Source organism: Nomascus leucogenys, chromosome 5 (genome assembly GCF_006542625.1).
Source record: "Nomascus leucogenys isolate Asia chromosome 5, Asia_NLE_v1, whole genome shotgun sequence".
In the NCBI taxonomy this organism is placed as follows: domain Eukaryota; kingdom Metazoa; phylum Chordata; class Mammalia; order Primates; family Hylobatidae; genus Nomascus; species Nomascus leucogenys.
Window position 1 is genome coordinate 4,389,945 of NC_044385.1, and position 27,310 is coordinate 4,417,254.

The 27,310-nt window shown below is 40.2% G+C and overlaps 1 protein-coding gene across 1 annotated transcript in view; it reads left to right on the forward strand.

Moving 5' to 3' along the window:
• The first annotated feature begins 14,055 nt into the window (after positions 1-14,055).
• AKT3 (AKT serine/threonine kinase 3) overlaps positions 14,056-27,310 on the forward strand; it is a 356,898-nt gene continuing 343,643 nt past the window's right edge. The window contains exons 1-2 of the mRNA XM_030812589.1: positions 14,056-14,253; positions 25,353-25,510. Coding sequence (XP_030668449.1) covers positions 25,465-25,510 — 46 coding nt within the window. The 5' untranslated portion in view covers positions 14,056-14,253; positions 25,353-25,464. The remainder of the gene's footprint in view (positions 14,254-25,352; positions 25,511-27,310) is intronic.

The window sequence follows — 27,310 nt, forward strand, 5'->3', positions numbered from 1 at the left end:
AAAGTTCTGCTGATGCTCTTCTAGTATCTCACACTTTTTTATTGGCCTATGCTTCTCTGCCACTTCCTCATGTTTGGTTCTTTATTATTATTTGTGAGAAATGCTCTGTGTTTCTGTGACTGCTCAAAGATTACTTCCTTTGAGAACCTTTTTGGAAGGAAAAAATAGCTTCTAACTGGAGAGTTAGGTAATGAAAATGCTTTTCTATTGGATATAAATGTTGTCACCTGGTGCATCATTATCCAGCCTTTCCAGGGTTCCTATTTAATCTTTTCATTTCCACCATGTGTAGTCTCTACCACAGCACCCTTAACTAACAATTTGGGGCTTGTTTTCACATGCATTAGTTAGATATTAAGTACTGGGTGAATTGGAGAAAAGCGTCAGGTTAATTACGAAATAAATGGAGAGAAAATGTAAATCTAAAAAGAGTTTTTGAATTTGAGTATGTTGTATTGTTGAGATACGTCCTTTAAGTCTGAATTGAAGGATGCAGCAAATGGGGGTGTTTTTTTTTTATTTCAAAGTCAGGACATGAATCATGTAATTGGTAAATGGATTTAAAAAGCACTCTGGCATCAGGATTTAAGAAAGGCTTCTGGTGAATGTAGAAACAAAGGAAGATCAAGTGAGGGAAAACCGAGTTCCATCTTAAAATCTGATGTTTTGGAAAACAGCTGGGGGCAGCTGCAGGTGGCAACCCTTGAAACAGTCATTGGGCAGTCAGGGGTGGGGGTCTGAAGGCATGTTTTGAAAATTGTAAAAGTAATTCTGGAATAAGGTATTTAATGGGAAACAGACTTGCTTCCTGTTGTTTCCCATGGCACAGGGATAATCATTTAAGAAGAATTGGCAATAGAATAATTGTTATTTAATTTATAATGATTTTCTTACAGTGATTTGGGTCGATATATTTAAAAATTTACCTCTTCCTCTTTCTGAAGTCATGATATTACGATTTGAAAATACATTGATTGAATTTGGGGCGGTCCTCAAACACGACTAGATTCAAAAGCTGAATAGATGGGTTGACAAATGAGGACACTGTTACCAGTTTAATCCCCATATGGGCCAATTAGTTTCACATAGAGAAGAACTCTGTTCCAAAGCCACAGATTGCACCATTAACCCCAGTCAGCCGTCTCCAAATTGAGTGTCATTGATCACAAGAGGCCCAGGTATGAGTGTCGATAGCTCAGCACAAACCCATCATCACCTCTGAGAGCAGAGCCCTCCTGTTATCTCATACATCCCTCATTCCAGACACGCCAGAGAATGTTACAGTAGGTTGGAGAAGTTGAAGGCCCCTCTGTGCCTCCACTGCCTGCACCCCACAATGTTATTATAAAAGGTGAAAAATTGTAGTTACATAGCTTCCATTTTTGTATGAAATCTACATGCTTTAGAGAAAATTGATAATAGCATTATTGATAAGCAATATGACTGACAAGCAACAAATGATTTACAAATTCATTTCATTAACACTTAAGGGTACCTCAGAAATTCTACCATTGCCTCAAACAGCTGAGAAAAGCCAAATACATGTTTTATAGCTCTTAGAACCTTATTACTTCTGGCTAGTTTTTAGAGTAATAAAATTTAATGTCAGGAGTAGAATTATATTAAATGTGAAATCTGTAAAAGATGACACCTAAAGTACTCGACTGGTCTAAAACGTAAATTTTTCTTAATCTTGTTTATTCTCAAAACAAACCAAATCATACCTAACTTCTTGCTACAGAAAAATTTCAGAGCCATCCTTAACTTGGGACTCAGCCTGCAAAATCATCTCAAGGAGTAATTTGGGGTAAAATGAGGTCAAATTAAGGTAATTTAAAAATAGACATTAATAAAAATAGTGCCATCCCTACCATCACTTCTACAAACCTATAATAGATGTTGTGATATGTGGATTCATTTAGCATACTTATCTTTTGGTAATAAAATGTAATTAACTTCATGATAAAACTGATTTTAACAAAAAGCTGATGCAGTTTTTCTGTGTAACACAGCCAATACGCTTGTTTTTTTTATGAATCTTTTGAACAAAGCCAAACATTTGGAGAATAAAGGAACAATGATTTAAATCCAATGGCTGGGGGTCTGGGTAGATTTGTGATCCACTCCTTCTCAGGCAGGAGTTACCTGCATACAGGACTAGAGTTCATGGATATTTTCTAAATGTTGAAACGACTGTATTTTTCTTTATCTTCTGTCTGTGTGATGTTTCTTTTTTGCATTCCTTGTCACTCTTGACTTGCTACTTCTTATCCTAAAGAGACACCCAAACACTAAACAGTTTTCCCTCCCTTCCAAAAGTACTATAGTAAAGGTTTCAGAGAGTTAAATAGCTAACCCTTTCTTCCCCTTGTAAATGTGGATCCCAATTGAGAAATACGATACAAAAAAATGGACACTGGCAAAGAAAATAGCAGCTTGACATTAGTAAAAGCTGGATTGGAGGATGTGTATTAGGCCTACAGACAAATGGGCTTGCAAATACTTTCCCCTAGAACCAGAACAGTACGTGCCACACCCACAGGACAGGCCTCTTTTGGTATGAGGGAGCATTTGGGCCAACCTGTCTTCCAAACAGGGGACCCCAGAATGGGCTGAGTGCCCAGTACTTTCCCCCGGACTCCTCCATCAGATAAGTCTCTGGTGAGGCGGGAGTCAGGGGTGACACAGGCCAAGAATGTAACTTTCATCCACATGGAAACAAGAGGGCAGAAAGAAAGGAGGTTGTCCCACCAGAGAGCTATTCATTCTTTAAACTTGGATTTCCCAAGGCATGCTGGAGTTCCTTCCTACAGTACTGACTGTGATTCTGAGGGACCGGTGCTTTCTCAAGTTGGATTCCCAGTGAGACAGACTCTGGGATGGAGACAGCACTGCAGGAAGTTTGTGGGGTGTGCTGTCACAATCAATGCCTGCCGTGGGTGAAGGAGGCAGGATTGGGCAGGGGGAAAGTGCTGTGCAGTCACAAAAAAGACCCCAGCTGATCTCCTGGTAGGGGCTGTGGGGATGGGAGAGACACGCCCAGTGTACCCATCTATATAGGCCAGCAGACTCCTCCTGAACTGAGGCAAGGGGGCTGGACTTTCCACCTTCAGACAGTACGGTCACTGAGAAGGGGGTGTAATTTGTGGCAGAGTGGCTCTCTCAGTAGATGGCAATTCCTAGAAAAGGGACTTAGGTGTCAGTGGCCAACAGTTCCAGCAGCTGGTGAAGTGGCTGCTTCCATCCACTACTTCATGGAAGGAAGTCGAATGCAAGACACGTACGACCTAACGCTCAAGGAACTAAACTGTGTTATGGTTCTGTCTTCATCCTATGTTATTTCCAACAGGCATCCAACAAGCATTACCACGTGGCCCTTCCTCCTCCATGCCATGAAGCATGAAACCTGTCACATTTCTCCCAGCCCTCTACAGAACTCTATCTACGCACATCCTTTTCACATTCACTCGTCTTCCAGAGGTGTACACCTTCCCTTCAAGGTGTATCCCTTTCTGTTGATTTTCCTCCCATATCCCTCAGAATCATTCCTTAGTATGTGATCTATTTTTCCTTCATTTTCAAGCTCTCCCTCTCAGCTAGTTCTTTCCTTTCCTCCATTTATATTATCTAGTTTCTCTCATTCTTTTTTAAAAATTGTTTAAATAATTTTTAAAGAGATGGGGTCTCACTGTGTTGCCCAGGCTGGCCTCAAACTTATGGTCTCAAAGGATCCTCTCACCTCAGCCTCCTGAGTAGCTGCAACACCATTCCTGGCTCTTCGTTCTTATTTTTTTTTTTAAAAGAAGTTTCATCACCTTGGATCCCTTTCTGGCTATCATTCATTTCCCAAATTCATGTGTGTAGGAAATGTAACATTATTTCTAGAACTCAACTCCATTTCTATTTTGAGCCTCCATTTTGCTGCGTGGTTGGAAAGTTCCTATCTGCCTGGGATTGTGATGATGCTCTGGAGGGAAGGCAGTGGGGAGAGTGACTTGCGTGGGAGTAATTCGTCTGGACAGAGAAGGGCTACTTGTCTTGGTTGTCTGTTCATACTGTTGTCCTCTGAGATATTGGTCATCTTGATTGCCCCTTGATTGTTGGTCCTCAGAGTTACTTCTCATCTGTTCCTCTGTCCCCTCATTTCCATTTGCTGGTGTGCTGGAACCACGATGCTGATCCTGCACCGTTGTAGGGCATGGAATCTCAGAAATCATCCTAAAGCCTGTGCAAACTCAGAAATCCTGATCGCACAGGGATTACCGTGTTGCTGCCCAGGTTACACTGGGCTCCAGGATGCCCTGAGGGGACTGACTGCCTTCATTCACCATCAGGACATATCTAAGTCTGGTCCTTCCTTCCATCCAGGCTCCCTTAAGGAAAGGAAGCACAACTTCCCTCTTCTTTGGGAATCCTGAAGCCTGTCAGGTTGTTGACTCATCCTCTTTCTTGTGCTGTCCCCATGGGGCAGGTAATAGAACCAACCCTTCCCCAGAGACTCACCCATCTACTCCTGTCCTCTCTTCTTCCTGCTAGACTGACATTCTTTCTAGTGGCAGTGGTGGTGGTGATGTGCATGAAACCTTGTTCTTACAGCATCACATCTTCTCCCTCATCCACTGTTTTAAGCCCCAGAGCCATTTCTATTTCCCACTGAGGGCTAGGCTTCTGAAACTACAAAGCCAGAAAAGGTCCTTTCCTCATTTCTCTGCTCTGTCATCTGCTTCCTGAGGCAAGGATCTTCTAGTTCACTCGACAGCCAGTAAGGGCCACGGGGAGTCAGAAACTAGGGAACAACAGTTAATATCCCGGACTACTGTAATATACAGCTACATGTAAGCAAAGTGCCAGCAGAGAACTTGGCTCCCAGCAGGTTTCAATAAATATCAGTTTCTCCCCTCATCTCTCCTTGTTTCCCTCTTCCTCAATTTGCCATTTTCTTTTAAACGCAGTTCAACAAAGCTTTCAATCCCATTACACCATGAAATTACTTCAACCAAGGTAAGCAATGACTTCCCAATTTTAAAATATGGTAGGCACTTATCAGAGTTGATCTTTTATTTCACCTCTGTGCAACATTCCCACTACCAAACGCTGCCCTTTCTTGACATTCTGTCCCACCTTGGCTTTCATAACTTGTTTTGTTTCTCTTCCCACCTATTTGACTTTTTTTCCTCCACCTCCTTTTGCCCTCCAGTGTTAGTGCTTCCTAAGGTTTGGTTCTTATATCACATTGCTGTTCGGAGCCACTTACCCCATGCTCTGATGCAAGCCTACATCCAGACCAAGTCTTTTCGTCAGATCCCTCCATTTCCATATTCAAAAATGCTTCTGATATTAAATCAGTACAGTGCTCAGTGCAGCACTTGGCACAAAGTAAGAACTCAACCATGTTAGCTATAGTGTGGATTGCTCTATCTACCTGGAAGTCTCACAGGTGCATTTGCATTTTAACATGTCCAAAATGACTCATCTTCTTTTCTCTTCATAACCCGGCCTCTTGCCAACCTTATTCTCCAAAATAAGCAACAGTAACCACAGTGTGTGCATGTTTGTCCATACACACACAGTCCACTCCTACCCCCAGTGCCAGGGAGGGGAGAATTCTGGGCATCATCCTTCACTCCTTCTTCTATTTACCACCCCTCTGCCCACCAACTGATCACTCATCCCTGTTGATTCTATATCATAAGTTATTTAAGAGTCTTCCTTCTCCCTCTCCGCTGCTCCTGCATTCATATAGACAGCTCAAACTGCACTTGAATTATCATATCACTCATGTCACTGAGACCTTCCCCCACCTATTTTATTTTCTTGGAGTCCCCAGTGTTACTGTCTTGTGTTTTTTGGGGTGCTCTTTTCACTGCAGGAATGTCCTTCTCCCTCCGCCTGATCAACTTTGGACCTCATTTTAATGATCAGCTAAAATATCAATAACCTGTCTTTAGGTTGACCTGACTTACTCCCTCTCATTTCACTATTAATTGCTCCCAATGGTGTGTTCTCATATCCCTTTATACATATTTCTCTCATAGCACTTATTTTATAGTCACTTATTCATGTTGGTCTCCCTGATAGCTGCAGCTTCTTGGAAGGAGACTCTGTGTTGAACTTAAATCTATCTCTAGACCTTTATCTATAGAGAGAGTCAAGAAACGTTTATGGAATTAAGTTGAAGTGAATGCCAAAATACGAACTGTATGATCTAAGGCTTAAAGCATTTTATCAGGGAAGACAATGGGACTAGGTAAATATGCAAGTAAGTTTTATGATACCCTGAGTGGAGATTTAAGAAAAAGAGGGTTATCATAACCATCATTAAGGAGGGAGTGCATAAAGAGTGATGAAAGTTGGAGGCTGTCTTTTTCCTCACTCTTCGTAAGTTTTCCCTTATGGATTATTTGAAGAAGCTTCTGCTCATAAATACGATTTCTAGATGTCACGTAACTCAAAAGACTTTCTCAGATATTTGGAAGAAGAAGACAGCTGTAAGGAAGTAACTTTTCAGAAGATGAGGGGTGGAAAGAGACAAGGTAGGCAAACATGACATGCGTATTTAGCAAATTGTTATTCTCTGAACATTGTATACTCAAGGATCCCAATAGCATGTTGAATGAAGCAAGAAAAAGTTAAGGAGTTTAAACTATGCCCCAAAGTCCAATATTTTCTCAATTTTTAATACCTTGATAAAGAATAAAGGAAGGCAAATCCTCTCTTTGGTAATCATAGACATTAAAGGGAAATCAAGGCAGTCTTACATTATTTTTAAAAATCTGGCCAGGTGTGATGGCTCATGCCTGTAATCCCAGCACTTTGGGAGGCCAAGGTGGGCGGATCACCTGAGGTCAGGAGTTCGAGACCAGCCTGGCCAACATGGCAAAACCCCCCTCTACTAAAAGTACAAAAAAAATTAGCCAGGCATGGTGGCACACACCTGTAGTCCCAGCTACTTGGGAGGCTGAGGCAGGAGAATCACTTGAACCTGGGAGGCGGAGGGTGCAGTGAGCCAAGAACCTGCTACTCCACTCCAGCCTGGGCAACAGAGCAAGACTCCATCTCAAAAAAAAAAGTATGTAAAAATCCATCATTTATGATTCATGCTTGTATCTAGAGGTTTTCATAGCCCAGCATGACCTTTGTGCAAGTGACTGACTCTCATACAAATTGCACATTTATCCTTTTTTATACTTGATTTTGTGGCATCTATATCACAGCATCTTCTGAGATAAAATTTCAAAGTGTTCAACTTTAAATTGCTTAATAAAAAATTTGAGAAATTAGCTAAGGGCAAGAGTCTCTAAAAATATTTAATAGTAATGTAGGTAATAATGTATGAAAAAGGCAATTTGTTGGAACATATTTATCAAACAAATACAAACATGTAGAGAAGACACTGTTTTAATTAATTTTGTGCCTTGAACACCTGTTAAATATCTTATTCAGTAATAGCTGATAATTTTTTTAATACATGTGAGCACACATCCAAATAAGCAACAGAGAAAATAGTTATAGCACAGAGAAATTTTTTTTTTTTTTTGAGATAGAGACGTGCTCTGTCACCCAGGCTGCAGTGCAGTGGTGCAATCATAGCTCACTGCAGCCTCAACCACCCGGGCTCAAGTTATCCTGTCACCTCAACCCCTTCAACCACCAATAGCTGGGACTACAGGCGTGAACCACCATGCCTGGATAATTTAAAAAAAAAATAGCTTTAGTAGAGACAAGGTCTTGCTATGTTGCCCAGGCTAGTCTTGAACTCCTGAGCTCAAGTGATTCTCCTGCCTTGGCCTCCCAAAATGCTGGGATTACAGGCATGAGCCACTGCACTTTGAATGAAGCAAGAGAATATGCTTTTTAATAGGAATTTTAAATTGAAGTTTCAACTGAGATCTCAAGATACAGAAGTATGAAATTTCAAGCTTGGTCACTGTTATGAAGGAAAAAATTCAAAACCGAATCTATGACTCAAATACTCTCATCTACTTAAAACATATACAATAGTGCAGAAAATTCGAGATAGAAGAGGTTTGTGGAGGGGAGATTTGTGCTCATCACCTCCTGTGCAGAGAAAATGGAGGATGTTTCTTCGGCTCATGCCGGGGGCTTCCACGGGTTTTCATGGATTGTGTGGAGAGCTTGGAATGTGTTTCCTGCAATGGGGGCTGGATGCAGGGCAGGGGCATTTTGTGGACTGGGATCTGACTCCCATTCAGAAAACTGGGCAACAGGCTGCCCAACTGCTTGGAAGAGAATGGCCTGACAGGCAAAGGATGTTTCAATGTTTTCTGTAGCCCAGACAGAGTCCTATGGGAGGGAGAGAACTTGCCTGGAGCCATCTGGAGTTGTGCCTACGAGACTTTCTCCCGGAGGGGTGAGAAGACTCCAATAGGACTGAAGAAACTAAAGCTGAGGGGCCATCAGGAGTGCCGGCTGAAGGTAAGGGTGCATTACCCACATCACAGAGATTGCAGTTAGGGTAGCCCAGAAGCAACTCTCCAAAAAACCCCTGGACAGCTAGCATGAAGCACATACCAGCAGCCTCACGGGCGTGCTACCTGTACGGAATACGGGCTTGTGTACTTGGCTTAACGCTCTGCTCTCAAAGTTTTAAATTCTTTTCTCCAGCAAGGGGCCCAGCATTTTCATTATGCACTGGGCCTTGCAAATCATGTAGCTGGTTCTGTGTGCTAGGCTGAGAGAGTGCAAAGCTGGCTGACAACGGTACCAGCTGGGTAAGAACTGTTTTGTCCTTCACCCAGAGACTGACTTGTGGAGTGGAAGAGGAAAATAAGAGAAATAGAGAAGCTGAGCCTGCCTGCTTTCCCCACTACAAAGTTTGAATTCTAAATCAAATTCAGAGCTTTGATTCAAATCCAATTACTGAATTGAGATAGTGTTTGCAATTTAAAATGGTCATAGTTCTGTCTAGTCAACAGAAAAATTCTGAGACTGATTTTCCCCTACTATAAAAAGCCAGTATTATTTAACGAAATAGCACAGAATCAACAATTGAAGGACTTCATAGAGGGTTAAAATAGTGAGATGCAGATTTGAAACTTTTCAGTTAATTGTGAAAGTGTTTTGATTGGCAGAAGAAACTGTGTTTTAAAATGGATGGGGAAACTTTCTGGAACAGGACAGTATTTACATGAGATAACTGAGGAAGAAGTTGAGGTAATTATCCAGGTGAAGGTTGGAAATTTACTGTTGTTATTTCACTGCTAGCTGTTGCATGGGAAAGTCCAATCCCCATAGAGCTGATTCAGAAACGACTAGAAATGCACATCACCTCAGGAAGCTAAAATTACACACTGAAATGAGGCTGTAGGATTATACTATGTATTAATTTATCGCATACCACGATTCTCCTGCACAGCCAGGAATAATAATTGCGTATGCTTGTTGCTTGGGAATTCGAACATGAATTCTAGCTCGATGCTCCACAAGCAGTTATTTATTCGTGGTCAGTAACTTTTTGTGACCCAAGTGTCCTGAAATATTAAATGTAATGTCCAGAGATTGCTTAAGTTGCTAACAGATTTAGCCGTCTGACAATGAGAATATGAATGAAAAAAATTCATTCATACTCCAATAACATAGCAAAAAAATAAAACCTGAGAACAAAATTAAGAAGGAGGTTTCCACAGGGCTTTAAGTATCCCAGATTAGTGATATATCTGGCCCTTGGCTATGCCCATATGTTCTTGTACAGGCACCTGGCCTGTGCCTTAAGAAAGACATCAGGACTTTGGGAGGCTGAGGTGGGCGGATCACGAGGTCAGGAGATCGAGACCATCCTGGCCAACGTGGGGAAACCTCATCTCTACTAAAAATACAAAAATTAGCTGGGTGTGGTGGTGGGTGCCTGTAATCCCAGCTACTCGGGAGGCTGAGGCAGGAGAATCGCTTGAACCCAGGAGGTGAAGGTTGTAGTGAGCCAAGATCATGCCACTGCACTACAGCCTGGGTGACAGAGCAAGACTCTGTCTAAAAAAAAAAAAAAAAAAAAAAAAAAAGACAGACAGACATCAGGGAAAGGAAGAAAAAGACAATTAGTACTGATAACTATTGTAATGAACGGTATGCCTTAGCCAGTTTGGGATGCTATAAGCAAAATATCACAGACTGGGAGGCTTAACCAACAGAAATTTAAGCTATACTCTTGTAGAAATTGTTCTATTAATCATCTAGGATATATTCACTAATTACAGCTGTAGACTTAATGTGGTTATTTCAGAAACAACTGTGGCAGAGAGTGCCAATATAGATTTTTGTATTTGTTTGTAGCAGCTATTGTTAGTTTAACATAAATATATTCACATTTATGGTAAAGGAATCTTAGCTTGCTGACTACTCACTGTGTTTTAGATACTAATATTTCATAAAATTTAATTCACATAAGTTGTTGAAGTAGTTGTAACTGCCATTTCACAAATAAGGAAATTAAGGCTTAGAAAAATTAAGCAACTTGCCTGAGATGAGACAAACTATGCAGAGAGAGGATTTGAACTCTGGTCTACAAGTCTCCAAAGCACTTTTATGTTCTTTCCAATAAATCACTTTAAATCCCAAGAGGACAATACTATATAAACTGTACATAGTACACAGATTTATTAGAGCCTTCATTAGAACATTAGAACATGTATTTCATCCACAAACACATATTCTGTGTCTGCTTTGTTCCATGCCCTCTCCTAGGATGACACATCCTTTCTATTAAGACAGAAGAGCAGTAACTTAATTTTTGTTACGTGATGCCCTGGTCTGAATTTTTGTGTTTCCCCAAATTCATAGATTGAAATCCTAACTTCCAAAGTGTGTTAGTAGATGGGGCCTTTGGGAGGTGATTAAGTCATGAGGGTTTGAGCCCTCAAGAATGGGATTAGTGTAGTGCCCTTATAAAAGAGGCTCAAGATGGCTGGGAACATTAACTCATGCTTGTAGTCTCAGCTACTCAGGAGGCTGAGGCAGGAGGGTTGCCTGAGCCTAGGAGTTCCAGGCTACAGTGAGCTATGATCATGCCACTGCACTCCAGCCTGGGTGACAGAATGAGACCCTGTCTCTAAAAAAAAAAAAGAAAGAAAGAAAGAAAAAGAAAAAGAGGTCCAAGAGAGTTCCCTCACTCTTTCTAAAATGTGCAGACACAGCAAGAAGTCACCATCTACAAACCAGGAAACGGAACCCTTTTTAGACGCCAAATCTGCCGGTGCCTTGATCTTGGACTTCCCAGCCTCCAGAACTGTGAGAAATAAATTTCTGTTCTTTATAAGCTACCTAGTTGATAGTATTTTGTTATAGCAGCCTGAATGGACTAAGACATTAGATGCTCTGAAATTCTAAATATCCTTCCAGTTTTAGTTACTCCCAAGAAATGGGGGAAGTACCAAGACATAGCTCAGTATCAGACTTAGTCATTGGTAGTAAAGAAGAATGAACATTTTTCTTAAAATGCATAAATAACTAATACTGAGAAATGTTAATCTTAAGAATATTTGGTGTAATAAAGAATGAAAGCTTTCTTTGCAAAATTTAGGAGGGACATTCCCAGGGATGAACATGCTGGCTGCACTCCATATTACTGGATGTGATGACAAAATAGAGAAGAAGTCTAGCACACATTCTGTATGGAGTACCAACATACCACAATCGGCAGATTCTGCCAAATTCATACTGGCATAGTCTAAGAGAAAGAACAATGTTATTTAAATAAATAATATCCCTAATTAATAGTAATTCAATAATAAAATCAAACATGCTTTTATTATGGAAACTTGTGAAACTACTATAGTCCACAAGCAAAAATAGAACAGAAATAAAAACTTATAATTCTTCAAATACATGAAGCCGAGAGTATATAATCCATCCTCACATACTGAATTTTAGGGTTTAATCCACCTAAGATTTAATGCAATCTGACCAGACTGGGAGAAATATTTTGAGGTAGTATGGCTCATAAGACACATTCAGTTCTTGTAAATATATTGATGTCAAATTTGGGAACAAATGAACATCTCCCTGATAAGAGATACCTAGTAATTCAGTAATTCCAGATACTCCGACTCTCAAAAGTTAAGTATTTAAAGTTTCAGACACTCTTTTTAGTGCTGGTGTCATAAGGGACTATTTTCTTAAAAATAAAAAGCAAGTTGGGGTACTGTGGAATAAAAATATGACCTATTTTTGTGTTTTACAGCAAGAAACCTGTAACCCAATAATTTTACCAATAGTGACTGTGAGAGGTCTGATAATTATGGGAATACATTATGTATATTTTATAGATAAAACGAAAATAGGACAAAGTCTGTTTATTAATCAGCTCATAGCATGCTAGGAATTATGGGAAAAGGGGAAAGGCATGGTGGTGGACTTTCTCTCAGACGGACTGTGTTATCTTAAAATGGCAAATTTTGCTCCAGAGTGGTCAGGGAAACAAGTTTCCCTTACAAACGGAGAAAAATTTTTTTTTTTTTAAACTCTTTTATTTGGTTTCCTACTCCTGTCCACAATCCCAACAGATGCACAGTTCATAAAAGATGTGAACCTGGAAGTATAAATATTAATACCACACAGTACATAAATACCAGGCAGGGGGCTATAGCATAAGAAAATGACTACCATCAGAGAGTTGTCAAGACACAGAAAAGCAGAGAATGAAGTGCCTGTCAGGAGGAGGAACTCTTCTGCAGAAAGAAGCCACAGACATTAACAAAAATGTTGCAATGGGAGAAAATAACAGGTACACCAATAAGGCTAGAGCCACGTGGCGGGATAATAGGGATGCTGGCCAGGTGTTTCCCGAAGCGACAAAACTTGTAAACTTTTATAGTTTTCTGAAGTGAGCTGCATGGTAAAATATGGTCATTGTGCAAAAAAGTGTCCCCAATGCAGTCTCAGGAGTCACAAACTTCAAAATAAAGAAACGGTCTCTTCATAGTAAATGTAGTACCTCGTGGCTTTCCCAGTCATTGAAAACGAATATCCCTAAAAAGGGTGTGATTTTAAGAGTGAATTACGATCCGCCCGCAATCTGTGTACCGTGTGTGGACGAATGCTTGCAGCAAGCGGTGCGGAAGGCTGTTCGGAGAGGTGTTCTTGGTCTGCCGTGGTCTCCTGGGATAGTCAGGAATGATTCGTGCTACGGACTGACCCCGGTCCCTCTTCCCCGAGGTGCAGGGGGTGGGGTCGGCTCCTGGACGGCTCCGCGCTCTCCGGTTCCTTCCTCATTGGGCACCGCCCACCTCGTGGGCTTCCAGGTGCGAGCCCTCGCGCCGGGCCCATCTCCCCGAGGGGCCGCGGCGGGGCTGGAGGAGACGCCCTGGGCCTGGTGGCGCACGCGTCCGCGGCCAGGGCGGGTGGGTGGATGCGCCGAGGAAGCGGCTGGGCGAGGAGCCTCCGCTCCCGGGCCTCGGGTGCCCGCCAAGGGCCACGCGGGCGAGGGGGAAACCCAGAACTTCCCGCCCGCGAGCGACTGCCCCCGCTCCCGGCTCTGGCTGGCTAGGGGGATGTTCTCGCGAGAGGAGAGGGGGCGCGGGGCGCCGCGGGTTTGGGGGCGCTGGGAAGCCTGAGGACGAGGGCCGGGCAGGGAGGGGAGCAGAGGCGACGGGCAGGGCCGGGGACGCGGGGAAGCCGCTCCCGCCAGTCGCCGAGAGCCAGCCCCTGACGTCAGGAGTTTTCCTCAAAGTCAACAACAAGCCCCGCGGCGGCGGCGAGAACCGATCGGCGGCGGCCCCGAGCGGGAGGAAGGAGGGGGCGGGGAGGCGGCGGGGGGTCCCCTCAGCGAGGCGCAGCCCGGGAGGAGGCCGCAGACCCCCTCCCCGCGCCGGGCGCGCCCCAGGGCCTAGAGCCGCCGCCCCGCCGGCGTGACCCGGCCCCCGCCCGAGCGGTGTTTTCTGGTGATGAATTTGTAGCCGATATCCGATTCCCAAGTAGAGTCTCCGCCTCCTCCTCTCCCCGCCGCCGCCCTCTCTCCTCCCTCCCCCTCCCGCCGCCGCCGCCGCCGCCGCCGCCTCCCGCTCCAGCTCCGCGGCCCGGCCCGGCCGGCTCCCTCCCTCCCCTGCAGCCCTTCGCTTGCCCTCCCGCCGGCCGCACCGGGCTCCAGGAGGCCAGAGGCTCTGTGGGGTGGGGGGAGGACAGGAGGGGAGGAGGAGGGAGGGGGGACCCCCGAGTCGCCCCCGCTCCGCCCCCCGCCCCCCCCCGGCTCCATCCTCCGCCGCCGCCCGAGCAGCTGCGGGGCCGCCGCCGCCGCCTTTGCAGGTAACAGCCACCGCCCCCCACTCTTGCCCCCTCCCCGCCTGGCCTCCACTCCCTCCGGGCCCCGGGCCCCCGTCCGCCCTCCCTGCCTCCCTCAGGCGGGGGATGGCGGCGGGGTGGGGTGAGACGGGGGCTTCTGGGTTGTCACCGCGCCGGGGGCGTGGGCGGGGGCTGGGTCACCGGAGGCTTCGGGTGTGGGTGTGGAGGCCGGGGGATGCCCAGCGCGGTTGACACCGACACTCCCCGCTTTCCGGGGGAAGCTGGGGGGCGGCGGTGCGCAGCGGGCCGGGGGAGGGGTGTTCCCGGCCTAGCGGTACCGTCTGTGTCTGGGCTGCCCCGGCCCGGCGCCTGCTGTCTCTGCGCAACTCTCGCTCCTTCCCCTCGCCCCTCCCCACCCGGGCCGCGCGGCGTGGGGAGGGGGCGCCCGCCTGGACCGGGGGCGGCGGCGAGGTTATATAACGCGTGGAGCGCCGGTGTCAGTGTGTTTGGGTTGGGGGGAGGGAGCCGTCTGCCGCGCGCCCTGGCGCTGAGGCTGTCTGCGCGTGGGGTGGGGTGAAGGCGAGGATGCACAGGCGTCCCCGGGGTCTCCTTCCTTCCCCCACCCTTCCCCGCCACTGGCGCGCAGGAAAAGACGGCACTGGTGGGGTGGGGGGGGGTGTGTGTGGGAGGTGGGTAACGTGCTTGTCTGTGTTTTTAATAGTAATGGGGTTTTGATCCGCTTGGGAGTTGTGTGCTAAGAATAGAAATGTGCGGAAGATGCTGGGTTTGGCTGATCCAGTGATGCTGTCGCTGCTGGCGGCGGCGGCAGCTCTGGCTGCAAGTAAACAAACCAGCCTCTTCCTTGTCCACCTCCTCCGGCGCAACGGTCCGCATCAGCCATGATGCCGGTGGGGCCCTTCAGAGCCCAAAGTTGAAGCCTGGCTGGTTGCTGTGTTGACCCTGACGCCGAGGCGGGGTCACCCCTTGTTTGGGATTTCCCGGGAATCTACAGTTAGCCTAGAGATAAAGAATCTCGTTGGGGCCAGGTTTTTCCAATACCGGTATTTACTGTTTATCTTCTGAAAGCAGAGGAAATGCTTACCTACACGTCAAAGCTGGGATGTTCACATTTCTTCCATCAAAATAATGTTGTTATGAAAATAAAACCAACTCATTTCACCAATGTGGCATTTTGGTTGAAAGCCTGGTAGTTTGCAATTGATGAAGTTTCCAAATAGAAAGTCAACAGTGAAACCTATGTATCTATATTGGGTAATTTCTAGCTCTAATGAGGTGTTCACACTTTGATTGTAGTTGAGGCTAAAGTATAAAATAATGGCTTTTTGTAGTTAATACATTGGCAGCTGTCTCAAGTCAACAGTTTAGACATGTGTTCCATATTTGGTAAAGCATGGTCATATATGTTTTTTAGTAGACCTATAAATCACTAGGCAACCACTGGGGTTTGTCAGTGGTTGAAACTGACAAATGAGTGAAACTCATTGGTTTAGGTTATGTATTTACTTAGGAAACCGAAGGTGGAAGCATCTAATAAAGATGGTGTAGGAAATGAAGATTAGTCTTCAGAACTTGAGTATCACTTGCAAAATATGTATAAACGAATACAAACATTCCAGGAGGTGGTTGTCTAAAACATGAAAATATTTCATAATTAAAATAGGAACTTACTACTAAGTTACTAGTTTACCAAGGTTTATGACTTAATGCACAATTATATGCAAGATACATATCCGGACTGTAATTGTTTTCCTTTTGCCAGTACATTATCTTGACTTGGAAAGTTTACCAAGGAGATTGTACTTGAAAGTTTACAGGGAGATGGTACTTGAAGATCTTTTTGTTTTCCTTACTGGGGTTGACGCCAATATCTTTGATTGGCTTGAGGTTCCAGTTTTAAAGTGAGGGAGGACAAATATTACATGAATGAGACAATGTTGAAGTTTAGATGAATGTAGGGTTTTAGTTTTCAGTTGTGTGTTTGCATTGTGGATTTGCAGCATGTTTTTTTACAGCGTTTAAAAAATAGTCCAAAGTAATCCTGCAAAAATTGTGAAATTATTATTTGTATTCATTTGATTTTCTTTCCATAATTATTACTGGAGTGAATTGTTTTCCAATTTAAAATTAATTTTTGGCTTAATAATCTTGACATCGACTCTAAGTTGTATATGTCAGAGTACTTTAAGGTTTTGCTTTGGACTTTTTAAAAATTAATTTTATAGCTGTAAAATATTTTAAATAAGATTATATTTAACAAATACTGGAGTGTGAACTGTGTGCTGGTTTAATTAAAAACTTTTAATATTTACATTTCATTCAGAAAATCGCTGTCAGAAGGAATTTGTTTTCAGAATCACTGCAAATCTAAATAACCGTGTTGATTAAACTTGTTAGGGAACAAATGAACTTAGCATAGAGACTTGTGGAAAGTAAGGACTTATTTTTTAAACTGTAGCTTTTGATGTAAACATATGAGAAATTTTCTCATAAAAATTCAGTGGAAATTTCCAGCTATCTGGGTTTCTTTAAAATGAGGAACCTGTTTTACAAATTGATTTTGTGGAAGTTTAGCCTTTACTTAAACTTTGTGTATTTTCGTGAAAAGATAGCCATGCTTTCTTTTGTTATTATATCTTTTAGTTCAAGAATTTGTCCTTGGGAAGATAAGGCAATCACTGTTAACAACTTGTTAGTTGGATGTTTAGCATGATTTGATAGGAGCTTGTCTTTATAGTGTGATGAAGTTTTGAAGTGTTAAAAATTTAAAACTATCTTAGATTTGAGCAACAAAATGCAAGAACTGAAAAACCATTTTCATTTTGTTTTGAGCAAATCAGTCTTGTGATCTGACTGGCATTTTTATTTTTAAGTTAATATGCATTAATAATACAATTAATTTTTGTTAGAAGATTTGTGTTACTCCAGGTTTCAGCATGTGCATCAGTATTTTAAATCCTGGTCACACAGCATACCTTCTTTTGGAAAGATAGTCCTGAATCTTCCGAAAACAAATACTTTGTCCTGATCTTTTACATGTGATAGGATTAGATTCAGTTTAGAGTTAATGCTAACCAATGCCTGGTAAGCAGTTGCCACGTGCCAGGCACTGTTTTATGTGCTTTACCTGTATTCATTTAATCTTTCAAACAACCCCTGCTACACTTGTGAAAGTGATTTTCACATAAGAAAAACTTATTGTGGCATTCTAAAAGTACCTTTTATTTAAACTTTCCTTATTCTGCGTCACTTCTAGTGTTTTTCTTAACTTGTTTGTACCTATTATTAGAGTTAACAGTGACAATTCTAAATTTGCATAATTTGGTACAATAATTTCCATAGCATCAAGTTAATAAAAGTGTATTGACTGGCCCATTAACATCCTCTTTCATTTGTTTAAAATGCCAAATTAAATACCTGAAATGTTTACATGTTTTATTATAGCATCATAGTCTTTCATCAAATTAGATGTAAACTCATTTTCTCTGCCAAGTAATCTTTGAATACTAATGGGTAGATAAAATTAATATATGCTTCTTGACTTGTTGATGTGTATTTTAGTTCTGTTTGTTTTCAGTACTCTATCACCAACTACAGATATTTCTCATTTCTAAATATTATGAGGGGAAAGTAAAAAGATTTACTAGAAGAAAACACTAGAATTTCAAATGATAATTTTTCTTCCCTGTATTATATAATTCCTATATATATATGGATGGATTTAAACAAATTTATAATTAGGGAGAGTCCCAAGACAGATTTTAGGAGGATTTTACATGTATATTGGAATCTATATTAGAAAGCCTCTGACTATATTTGGGGGACTAGGGGGTGGGAGGGGAAGGAGGACAGTATTTTTCCAATAGCGGAGCTTAGCCCAAATTTTGTCTTAGCTGAAATGCTGTTTGAATGTTTCATCTTTCAATTATCAAACTTTTGAGGACATGAACTATGTATGTATAATCATGTCTTTCACTTATGATGCCATCTATATATGAAGTAGATACTCCGTAGATTTTAACTTGCAGAATCATAAATATTAGCTCTGGAAGAGCTATAAAACTATTCAGAGTTCATCTAATGCTACACTTTCATTTTTATGGCTCTGGAAACTGAGGCACAGATAATTAAAGTGACCTTATACAGCATCACTCTGGGTGGGGCAGGGACTCAAGTTTCTTGGTCTTTCTGGTGCTCTTCCTAATACACCATTGTGATGAACCTTGTTACAGGATTCCGTACCTATTGGGTAGCTCAGTTTAATCTGGGGGTAAATTCTGTCATGCTGATTCTTGGTATTTAATGGACCGTATATCAATTGCATTTTATATGTATGGATGGATTTTTAAAAATTTGTAATTAGGCTCCCAAGGCAGATTTTAAAATGATTTTACATGTATATTAGAAAAATATGGCCAACTGTGCAACCAAATTCTTTTTTTTTTTTGGAGACAGGTTCTCACTGTGTCACCCAGGCATGGTCACCACTCAGCATAGCCTAGACTTCCTGGGCTCAGGTGATCCTCCCACCTCAGCCTCCTGAGTAGCTGGGACTACAGATGCCTGCCACCACTCCCAGCTAATTTTTGCATTTTTTTGTAGAGATGGGTTTTGCCATGTTGCCCAGGCTGGTTGTGAACTCCTGGTCTCAAGTGATCTGCTCTCTTCAGCCTCCCAAACTGCTAGGATTACAGGTGTGTGCCACTGTGCCTGGCCACCTGAAATTCTTCTAGTAGCAGTCCCCAACCTGTCCATGGTATTGTAGATGCCTTCATATAGAGGCAGCCTACGCTTTACATGAGAAATGGAGGGAATAATTTATCAATAGCTTGTTCAGTGATTTAGGTGAAACAGGAATCTAATAAGCATTTTTCTATTAGTTTCTAATTAAAATATTAAGTATATCACACAGTGCAAGTTGCTTTTTTATTTTTAATAATGGACGTGTTGATTGAAATGGCACTCAGATGCGCTAAACAGGAGTAGGGAAATGGCCAGGAAAATGCTTCATGTTTTTGTAGAAATGTTTTAAAGTTAATAAAATTGATTTTTCAGAATTGGCAGTTTGGAAGAACTGATATGTTTGAAAGTTAGGAATTTTGCCTATTCAGATATTTTGCCATATTCTGAACCTCAGTGAAATTATCTATAGAAAGAGCTTTATGAAAATCCCACAAAGTGCTCTTAAGAGAGAAAAGATATCCAAAGTATATAGTTTATGTGGCTCACTTTCTCTATATGATGTGTTTTTTAACAGGATAACAACTCTGAAAATAGGGACAGACTGTCTTGGAATTATTTGAAGTACAGAGCAAATTGCCTTGAATTTCCTTTCCATTTCAGAATGTTTCTTGTCCCTCATATCCTTCTAAAAGTTTGATATAGCTCTATGTATTTATTATGGTATATATTAGTTTCACTTACTTCTTGAAATCAGAAAATGCCACAGAATTGTATTGTGGTTACCCTTGACCATCATTTGTTTTTCAAAGTTGCAACAGTCTGTTGTATTTGAACTTCAGATGTCTTTTACTAATTCACTTTGGCTATCATATATAAAGAATATTAAAAAATTGTGGGGAGCAAATACATTCTACATAGTATTAATTACAAAGAATTTAGAGAAAGTTGTATTATTGAATTGTATTCTGGCTTTTAACTTAGAAATTAACTTATAGGAAACTATTAACCTATGAATTTTGTCCTTATTCATAAAAAAGAGAGTTGTTGGGAGCCTTTTAGCTTTATGTTAACCTACTTTTAGTCTTCTGTTATTTCATTTGTGATGCCTTAGTTATATTTAATTTTTAATTTATTTAAAAATTTTACTTTTTGGACTTTTGAAAAATCTGATACAGAAAAAATATTCAGAACTATTTGCAAATGTTAATTACATGTTTTTGAGAGTTCATATTGTGTTACTTGGTAGAAAGCATACCAAATTGATAGAAGACTTGAAGGTAGTCACTTTTTTTTTTTTTTTTACCTGTTGCTAACTTATTGTAACTAGGGCAAGTAATATTATTGGTTGGTCACAGGTTCAAAATTGTGGCTGTAATAACTACAGCACAGATTTGTTTTTTAGAGTCAAATGAATTGATATATGTGAAAGCTCTTTGATAAGTTACAAGTTTGGAAAAGATTTTTAAAGAAACAACTTAGTTTTACTTACCGCCCTGTAATAATCCTTGTCACAGAGTAGACAATCAATACATATTTATTGACTGAATAAGTATATGTATGTTACATATTTTTTGAGTTAATATTTTCAAAAGATGTTTGAAGAAGTTTACTTTTTGCTTAAAATTGAATGGCTGGTTACTATAAGCAAACATGTATCTTTTACAAATTCTTAGAAGTATCTTTAAGAAAATATGCCATTCTTTCCCATTTTTCTTCCCATAATTGATAATTTTGGTTAGATTAATGCTATAATATATATCGATATATTATAAACATATCTTTTTCACCATTTTTGTTGAGATCAAGTTTCAACTTCAAACAAAACCACCATCAGTACTATAAATATATATCGATATATTGACAATATATTGATAACATATATATTTATAGTACTGATGGTGGTTTTGTTTGAAGTTGAAACTTGATCTCAACAAAAATGGTGAAAAAGATACATTTATTGTGTTCCAGTCCTTGTAATTAATGGAGGTCTGTAGGAAACATACTTTAAGGAATAGGGCAGAGTATTTATTATAATTTTAGTTATAATTTCTATATAAGTGCTTCTTTAATGTTTAAATTCAGTTTTATTTTTAAGATGGCTTAAGACCATTCTCTCTGCTGATTTATATTTGTTTGCTTAGCCTGTTCTTTGTTAGTTATCTAAGGCTGCATCTTCATCATTCATCCACTCATTCATTTGTTCCATATTTGCCAGCATCGCGTAAGTGCTAGGCACTGTCAAATTGCTTTACTAAATTATAATGTGATTGAATGAAGTAAAATATGCAAAATGTTTTGTAAATTACAAAATGACATTCAATGCCATTACTATTATCATCAAATTCTCAAGCAGTCAGTTCTGAATGAAGATACCTTTAGTGTAGTTGTTTTGTGTAAAATCTAAATGGAATCTGTCAAGAATTTTGTGTGAAACTTTATAAGAATGGGAATAATTAAATTAGCAATGAAATGTTTAATGCAATAAGCTAAAAAGAGAAACCAAATTTTGTTATAGTTCATTGGATGGAACACATTTGTAGAAAAGTTAGGACTGTAGAAGGAGGTGAACTTTTGTCTACTCTAGGAAACAGATGAAGTTCCAGCTCATCTTGTGGATTAGTGTTTTTAGTTAATATGGAAGACTGAATGGGACAGTGTATATGCTGTGGTGCAGGAGTGTTGCTGCTGTAGGAAAATTAAAGAACATGGTTTGCTGCTTACTAGTCAGTATAATTGTTTATTTCTAACTTATTGATCATAATTCCAGAGTAGCGTACCTATGATATCTTTCAAGTTATTTTCAAAGAATGTATCATTTTAGCTGGTAAAGACCCAGGAGCAATTTTTAAAGCTGAAAATTATGGGTAATATTTGATAATAGTTTTAAGTGAAAATGGGTAAAGCCATCTCTATAATGTATGCTTGGGTTCACTGCCTGTGATGAAGATTGTAAATTCTGTCCTGTTGATTAAAATACATTTTAACAGTTTAATCTTACACATATGAGCACTGATAAAAAACATTTATCTAAAGCACTAGTTTTTAGAAACAGTTTTGTTATAAAACAAAATTCATTGATTTTTGGATTGGTCTGGATATTTCAGTGTATTGTTTTATACTGAAGAAGTAATGTGAGCGTAAAGAGCATATGCCTGGTTGTCTGGTCCTGGTTGGCCATTTGGTGACTGTTTGATCTTGGGCAAGTTACTTCATCTGTCTTGGTCTCTGTTTCTTCAGCTATAAAATGAGAGTCACTCCAGCTTTAATATTCTGATAATAAAATGTTCACTTCAAAATACAGAATCAATTTTGAAAATTTTTTTTAGTGTTCTTTAAAAAGATACTGTAATAGAAGCCATTTTAATAGGAAAGTATGTATTTTATGTATGTTTATTGGATATATATTATTTTTTCTTATTACTAATTATTACCCTGATCTCTCTTCCATTTCCACTCCAAGAATAGTAAGACCTGAATTGTCTTTTACTCATATTATATAGTTTTATAGTACAAAACCAAGAATGGTCTTAATAGATGTTGAGCCTGTTGCTCAACATCAACAAAGTATTACCAAAGAGAAGGGCAACAGTGCAGCTCTTCTAGAGATATCATGCACCAGTGTCTGCCGGTATTTAACTTATAATTCTTTATGCAGTGTAAGTAGTTAACCCTTTCAGTTATCTAGCCCTATATTATGTAGGCAGTTGGCCATGTTGGATTCTTTAGGATGTTACATCAAATTAAAATTATGTTTAGATTCTTTATTGAAGGTTTTTTGGCTTTTTTTTTTTTTTAACGTGTGTGGTGAAATGAGTCGTCTTATGTGGCCATTTCCTATGACAGTAATAAATTTAGGCTTTGCTGAGATAAAGTTATACATATATCTTTATTTTAGAACCTTTAATATGCCAATAGTGACGTTTCAAGAGAATATGATTTGTGGAATATCCCACTTACTAGCCCACAGAATTTCTCTTTATTTTCATTATTTTTCTAGAATTTCTCTAATTTAGTATTCTGTCAAACAAATGTATTTTGGGAAAATACATCCAGATTCTAATACCCCCCTTTTTTTAAAAAAAAGAGACAGGGTCTTGCTCTGTTGCCCAGGCTCGAGTGTGGTGGTGCAATCATAGCTCACCGCAGCCTTAAACTTCTGGGCTCAAGTGATTTCTCCCACCTCAGCCTCCAAAGCAGCTGGGACTGCAGGTGCATGCCATGATGCCCAGCTAACTTTAAATTTTTCTTTTTTTTTTCTTTTTGTATGGACATAGTCTCACTTTGTTGCCCAGGCTGGCCTTGAACTCCTGGACATAAGTGATCCTCCTGCCCTGGCCTCACAAAGTGCTGGGATTACAAGCTAATATCCCTTTTTGACACTCTACAGCAACAGACCATGGTGATTTTGAGGAGTCTCAGCCTTACCTGTAGGTTCTACCTGTGACCTCATAATACATGAGGCTGCTGGTCTTGCATTCAGCTACATAGCTTTTGTCAGGCTGTTTAGTCAGGCTGTCTAGAGAATGTTTAGTCTTGATTCCTGACTGCTAAATGGTTAGGCTCCACACTTAATTTGCGTTGAAGAAAGACCTGTAGTCTAATTTAGCGCTAGGTTGGGAGTCTAACACTGAACTTAACTGCTCTGTATCATTTATCACAACCCAAGTTGAGAGAGTATGTTTGTGTAGTCCATCTATCCATTTTTCTAGTTATCTAAAATTTATGATATGATTCTTGACCACGTAACACTGGTGTACCTGGACCACATTTTTTGGTCCCCTTCTGTGCAAATGGATTTACTAATTTTATGTTGGCATTTTCCTTTTTAGTTTGAGAGTGACAATAAGCAATGACCCTGTAAAACTCATTGCTGTATATGGGAGGATGTTTTTGAGGACTTTCCCGCATACATCTTATGAAGAAGACCCATGAGATAAATTCGATTTTTGTCCCAGGAAAAGTTGTATTTCTTCTGAGGAACTTTTTCTCCTTTTTAAAAAAATTTGTGCAGCATGGACAATATAGCGGGACCCCATCTCTACAAAGATTTTTTTTTAAAATTAGCTAGGCATGGTGATGCCTGCCTGTAGTCCAGCTACTCAGGAGGCTGAGGTGGGAGGATTGCTTGAGCCCCATTGGAGGCTGCAGTGAGCTATGATTGTGCCACTCTACTCTATCCTGGATGATGGGGGGAAACCCCATCTCAAAAGACATTTTTTTTTGGATACTGTAAATAGGAAAGCCTATTGTGTTTTCTTATTTGCATTGTCTTCCCAAGAGCTCCATGCCGAATTTGTGACATATCTTTCCCAAATATGTGTGCCTTTACTCTGACTTATTTTTATCTTAAGGCAGTGTAGTTTTGGAATGCAGGCTCTGGAGTCAGACAGCCTGGGTTCAGATCTTGGCTCCACATTTACTAGGTGTGTTGAAATCGAGCAAGTTGCTTTATCTGTGTGAGCCTCAGTTTCCTTATCTGTGAAATGGAATTAATAGTATCCTCATGAGGTTATCAAGATCACATAAGAATAATAGATGTAAGCACCTGTAACAGTTCTTGGCACATCTTGAATACTATACTCAATATTTTTTTCTACTTTCATATTCCCTTTGTTTCACTTTACTTTATAATAAGTACATAATATGAAATCAATTATTTTTTAATCTCCTTAAAATATTTCTTGGAACAGGCAGAGTAAGAATACATAAATGATAATTTCTTGGTACATTGTATTTTATATCAGTTAAAGTATTCACGACTGGTTGTGGTGGCTCACTTCTGTAATCCCAGCACTTTGGGAGGCTGAGGCGGGTGGATCACGAGGTCAGGAGTTCAAGACTAGCCTGGCCAATATGGTGAAACCCCGTTTCTACTAAAAATACAAAAATTAGCAGGGTGTGGTGGTGCACACCTGTAGTCCCAGCTGCTTGGGAGGCTGAGGCAGAAGAATTGCTTGAACCTGCGAAGTGGAGGTTGCAGTGAGCAGAGATCGCTCCACTGTACTCCAGTCTGGCGACAGAGTGAGACTCCATTTCAAAAAAAAAAAAAATTCACAATTGCTTCTGAAATTACAGGGATTTAGGGCAATTAACTTTCATTCTCTTCCCTCTTCACCTCAAATACACATCACCAAACAAATTTTTCTCTATTATTTGGGTGGGTGTGACTGGTTTTCTTAAGACTTTTTTGTTGCAACCTCTTAGGTTAAAAGTTTCACTATCATTTGAAATTGGTCACAGGACTAGGGAAGTGCTTTCATTATAGAACTATTTAATAAATAAGTTCCCCAGTTTGAAGAGCCAGACTTTTATGTGAGGTCAGGCCAGTTGAAGACATTTACAAAGAATTAGTTGTTTGTTATTGCTCTGTGAGTTGCAAGAATGGAAAAAAAAGAAATTCTTTCTTCAATACTTCCTTCCAGGCTGAGTCATCACTAGAGAGTGGGAAGGGCAGCAGCAGCAGAGAATCCAAACCCTAAAGCTGATATCACAAAGTACCATTTCTCCAAGTTGGGGGCTCAGAGGGGAGTCATCATGAGCGATGTTACCATTGTGAAAGAAGGTTGGGTTCAGAAGAGGGGTAAGTGCTCCACAAACCAAAAATAATATGGTTGGTAAGAGTGCTAGCAGTGAGTGGTGTCTTAGAAGTTAATCTTTTTTTCTGATGCTGTTAAACTGTGGCATGCTATGTCTAGTAAGAGAGATATGATACATTTAACATGTGTGTTAGGAATTTGCTTGTTATTAAGAGATTTCTTTGTAATTCTTGATTTTGAGCATTTATAATCTAGCTAAGTTAGGTTTGACTTTCTGGTATGTTGTGTGTATGCATGTTACAGAAAGTGTTGTATTTTTCTGTGGTGTCTACAGGTTCTATAATCTGGAGAGATATCCTTAGAATCATTTAATATATGTAAAAGTACTATCCTGTATGCATTTAATCACATGTAAATATATAAATAAGAGAAGCCAGTTTGAATGGTTGTAGGGGAATGGCTTAAAGTAGAAAAGGGGAAAGGGTTCACCCACAAACTCATGGATTAATGCCATAAATTAGGTAAGTGAAGTCCTGACGTAAAAGGCCAAATGAGGACAAGGATTTTTTGTGTGTGTATGTTTATGTTTAATTTCATATTTTTATTTTTCATTATCTAGGTTTAATGCACCTTGTTCACTCCTACTTTAGATAAATAACTTAAGCACTTTATTATTTTTTATTATTAAAGGAAGAACCCTTCGATGTAAAGCTTGGTTTATCATCTGTGAGATCACCTGCTTATGTGGTCAATGTATTTATTTATTAGAAATTTAGAGTTTAGATTAGTTGCTAGGCAACTACTGTTTACCCACATGGCCACGTTGAGTAGGATGAGGACTGTTCCATTCTCAGAACTTTTTAGTTCCTGTGTATCTACTTTATGGTTACAAGTTCCCTCCTAAAGATTGATTTTAATATGTTTTGAAGGTGTGTAGTAAATACCTATGCTGAAAAGCTGTTGTCATAGTTAAATGTGATTATGGATTATTTTTTAAATGAGCTTTATTGAGTTGTAACTTACATAATAAAATTAAGCAATGTAAAGTTATAATTTGGTGAGTTTTGCCAGATATATACAGTAGTGTAACAAACACTCTGATCACGATATAATGGTTATTTTCATTACCCCAAGAAGTTCCTTTGTTCTCCCTTGCAGCCCAGTCCTCATCCCTTAACCCTGGCAACCACTTTATCTGCTGTTAGTATAATTTTGCTTTTCTAGAATTTCATATAAATGGAATCATGCAATACATAATTTTTTTATGGCTGATTTACATAGCATAATACTGTTAATATTCATCCATGTGTTGTATATCATTAGCTTTTTTTATGGTTGAGTAGTAGTAGTTCATGGTCGGGATATATCACAGTTTATCTGTTAATCACTTGTGGACATTTGGGCTGCTTCTAGCTTTTGGTTAGTACGAATAGAGTCTGGACATTAGAGTGCATGTCTTTGTGTAATGTGTTTTCGTTTGTTTTGGGTAATAACTTAGGAATGATATTGCTCGGTCATATGGTAAGTGTATGTTTAACTTTATAAGAAGTATATATTTGACAAACTGCCCAGCTGTTTTCCGATGTGCCTGACCATTTGTATTGTCAAGTGTAATTTCTTTCAATGTCATTCTCCTGTTATAAATTACGAAAGCATTTTCAGATTTCAGTGCTTTTTATAAAGGCTTTTTTGGTTTACTTTTTAAACGTATTTATATTATTCTACTTTTTTTGGAGGGGGATGGCAAATCACTTGAACCTTTTTGAGTTTTACTTTACTAATCTCTAAAATCTGCTTTCACAAGATGGTTTTGAGGGTTAAATGAGATGATGGTTGTGGATATA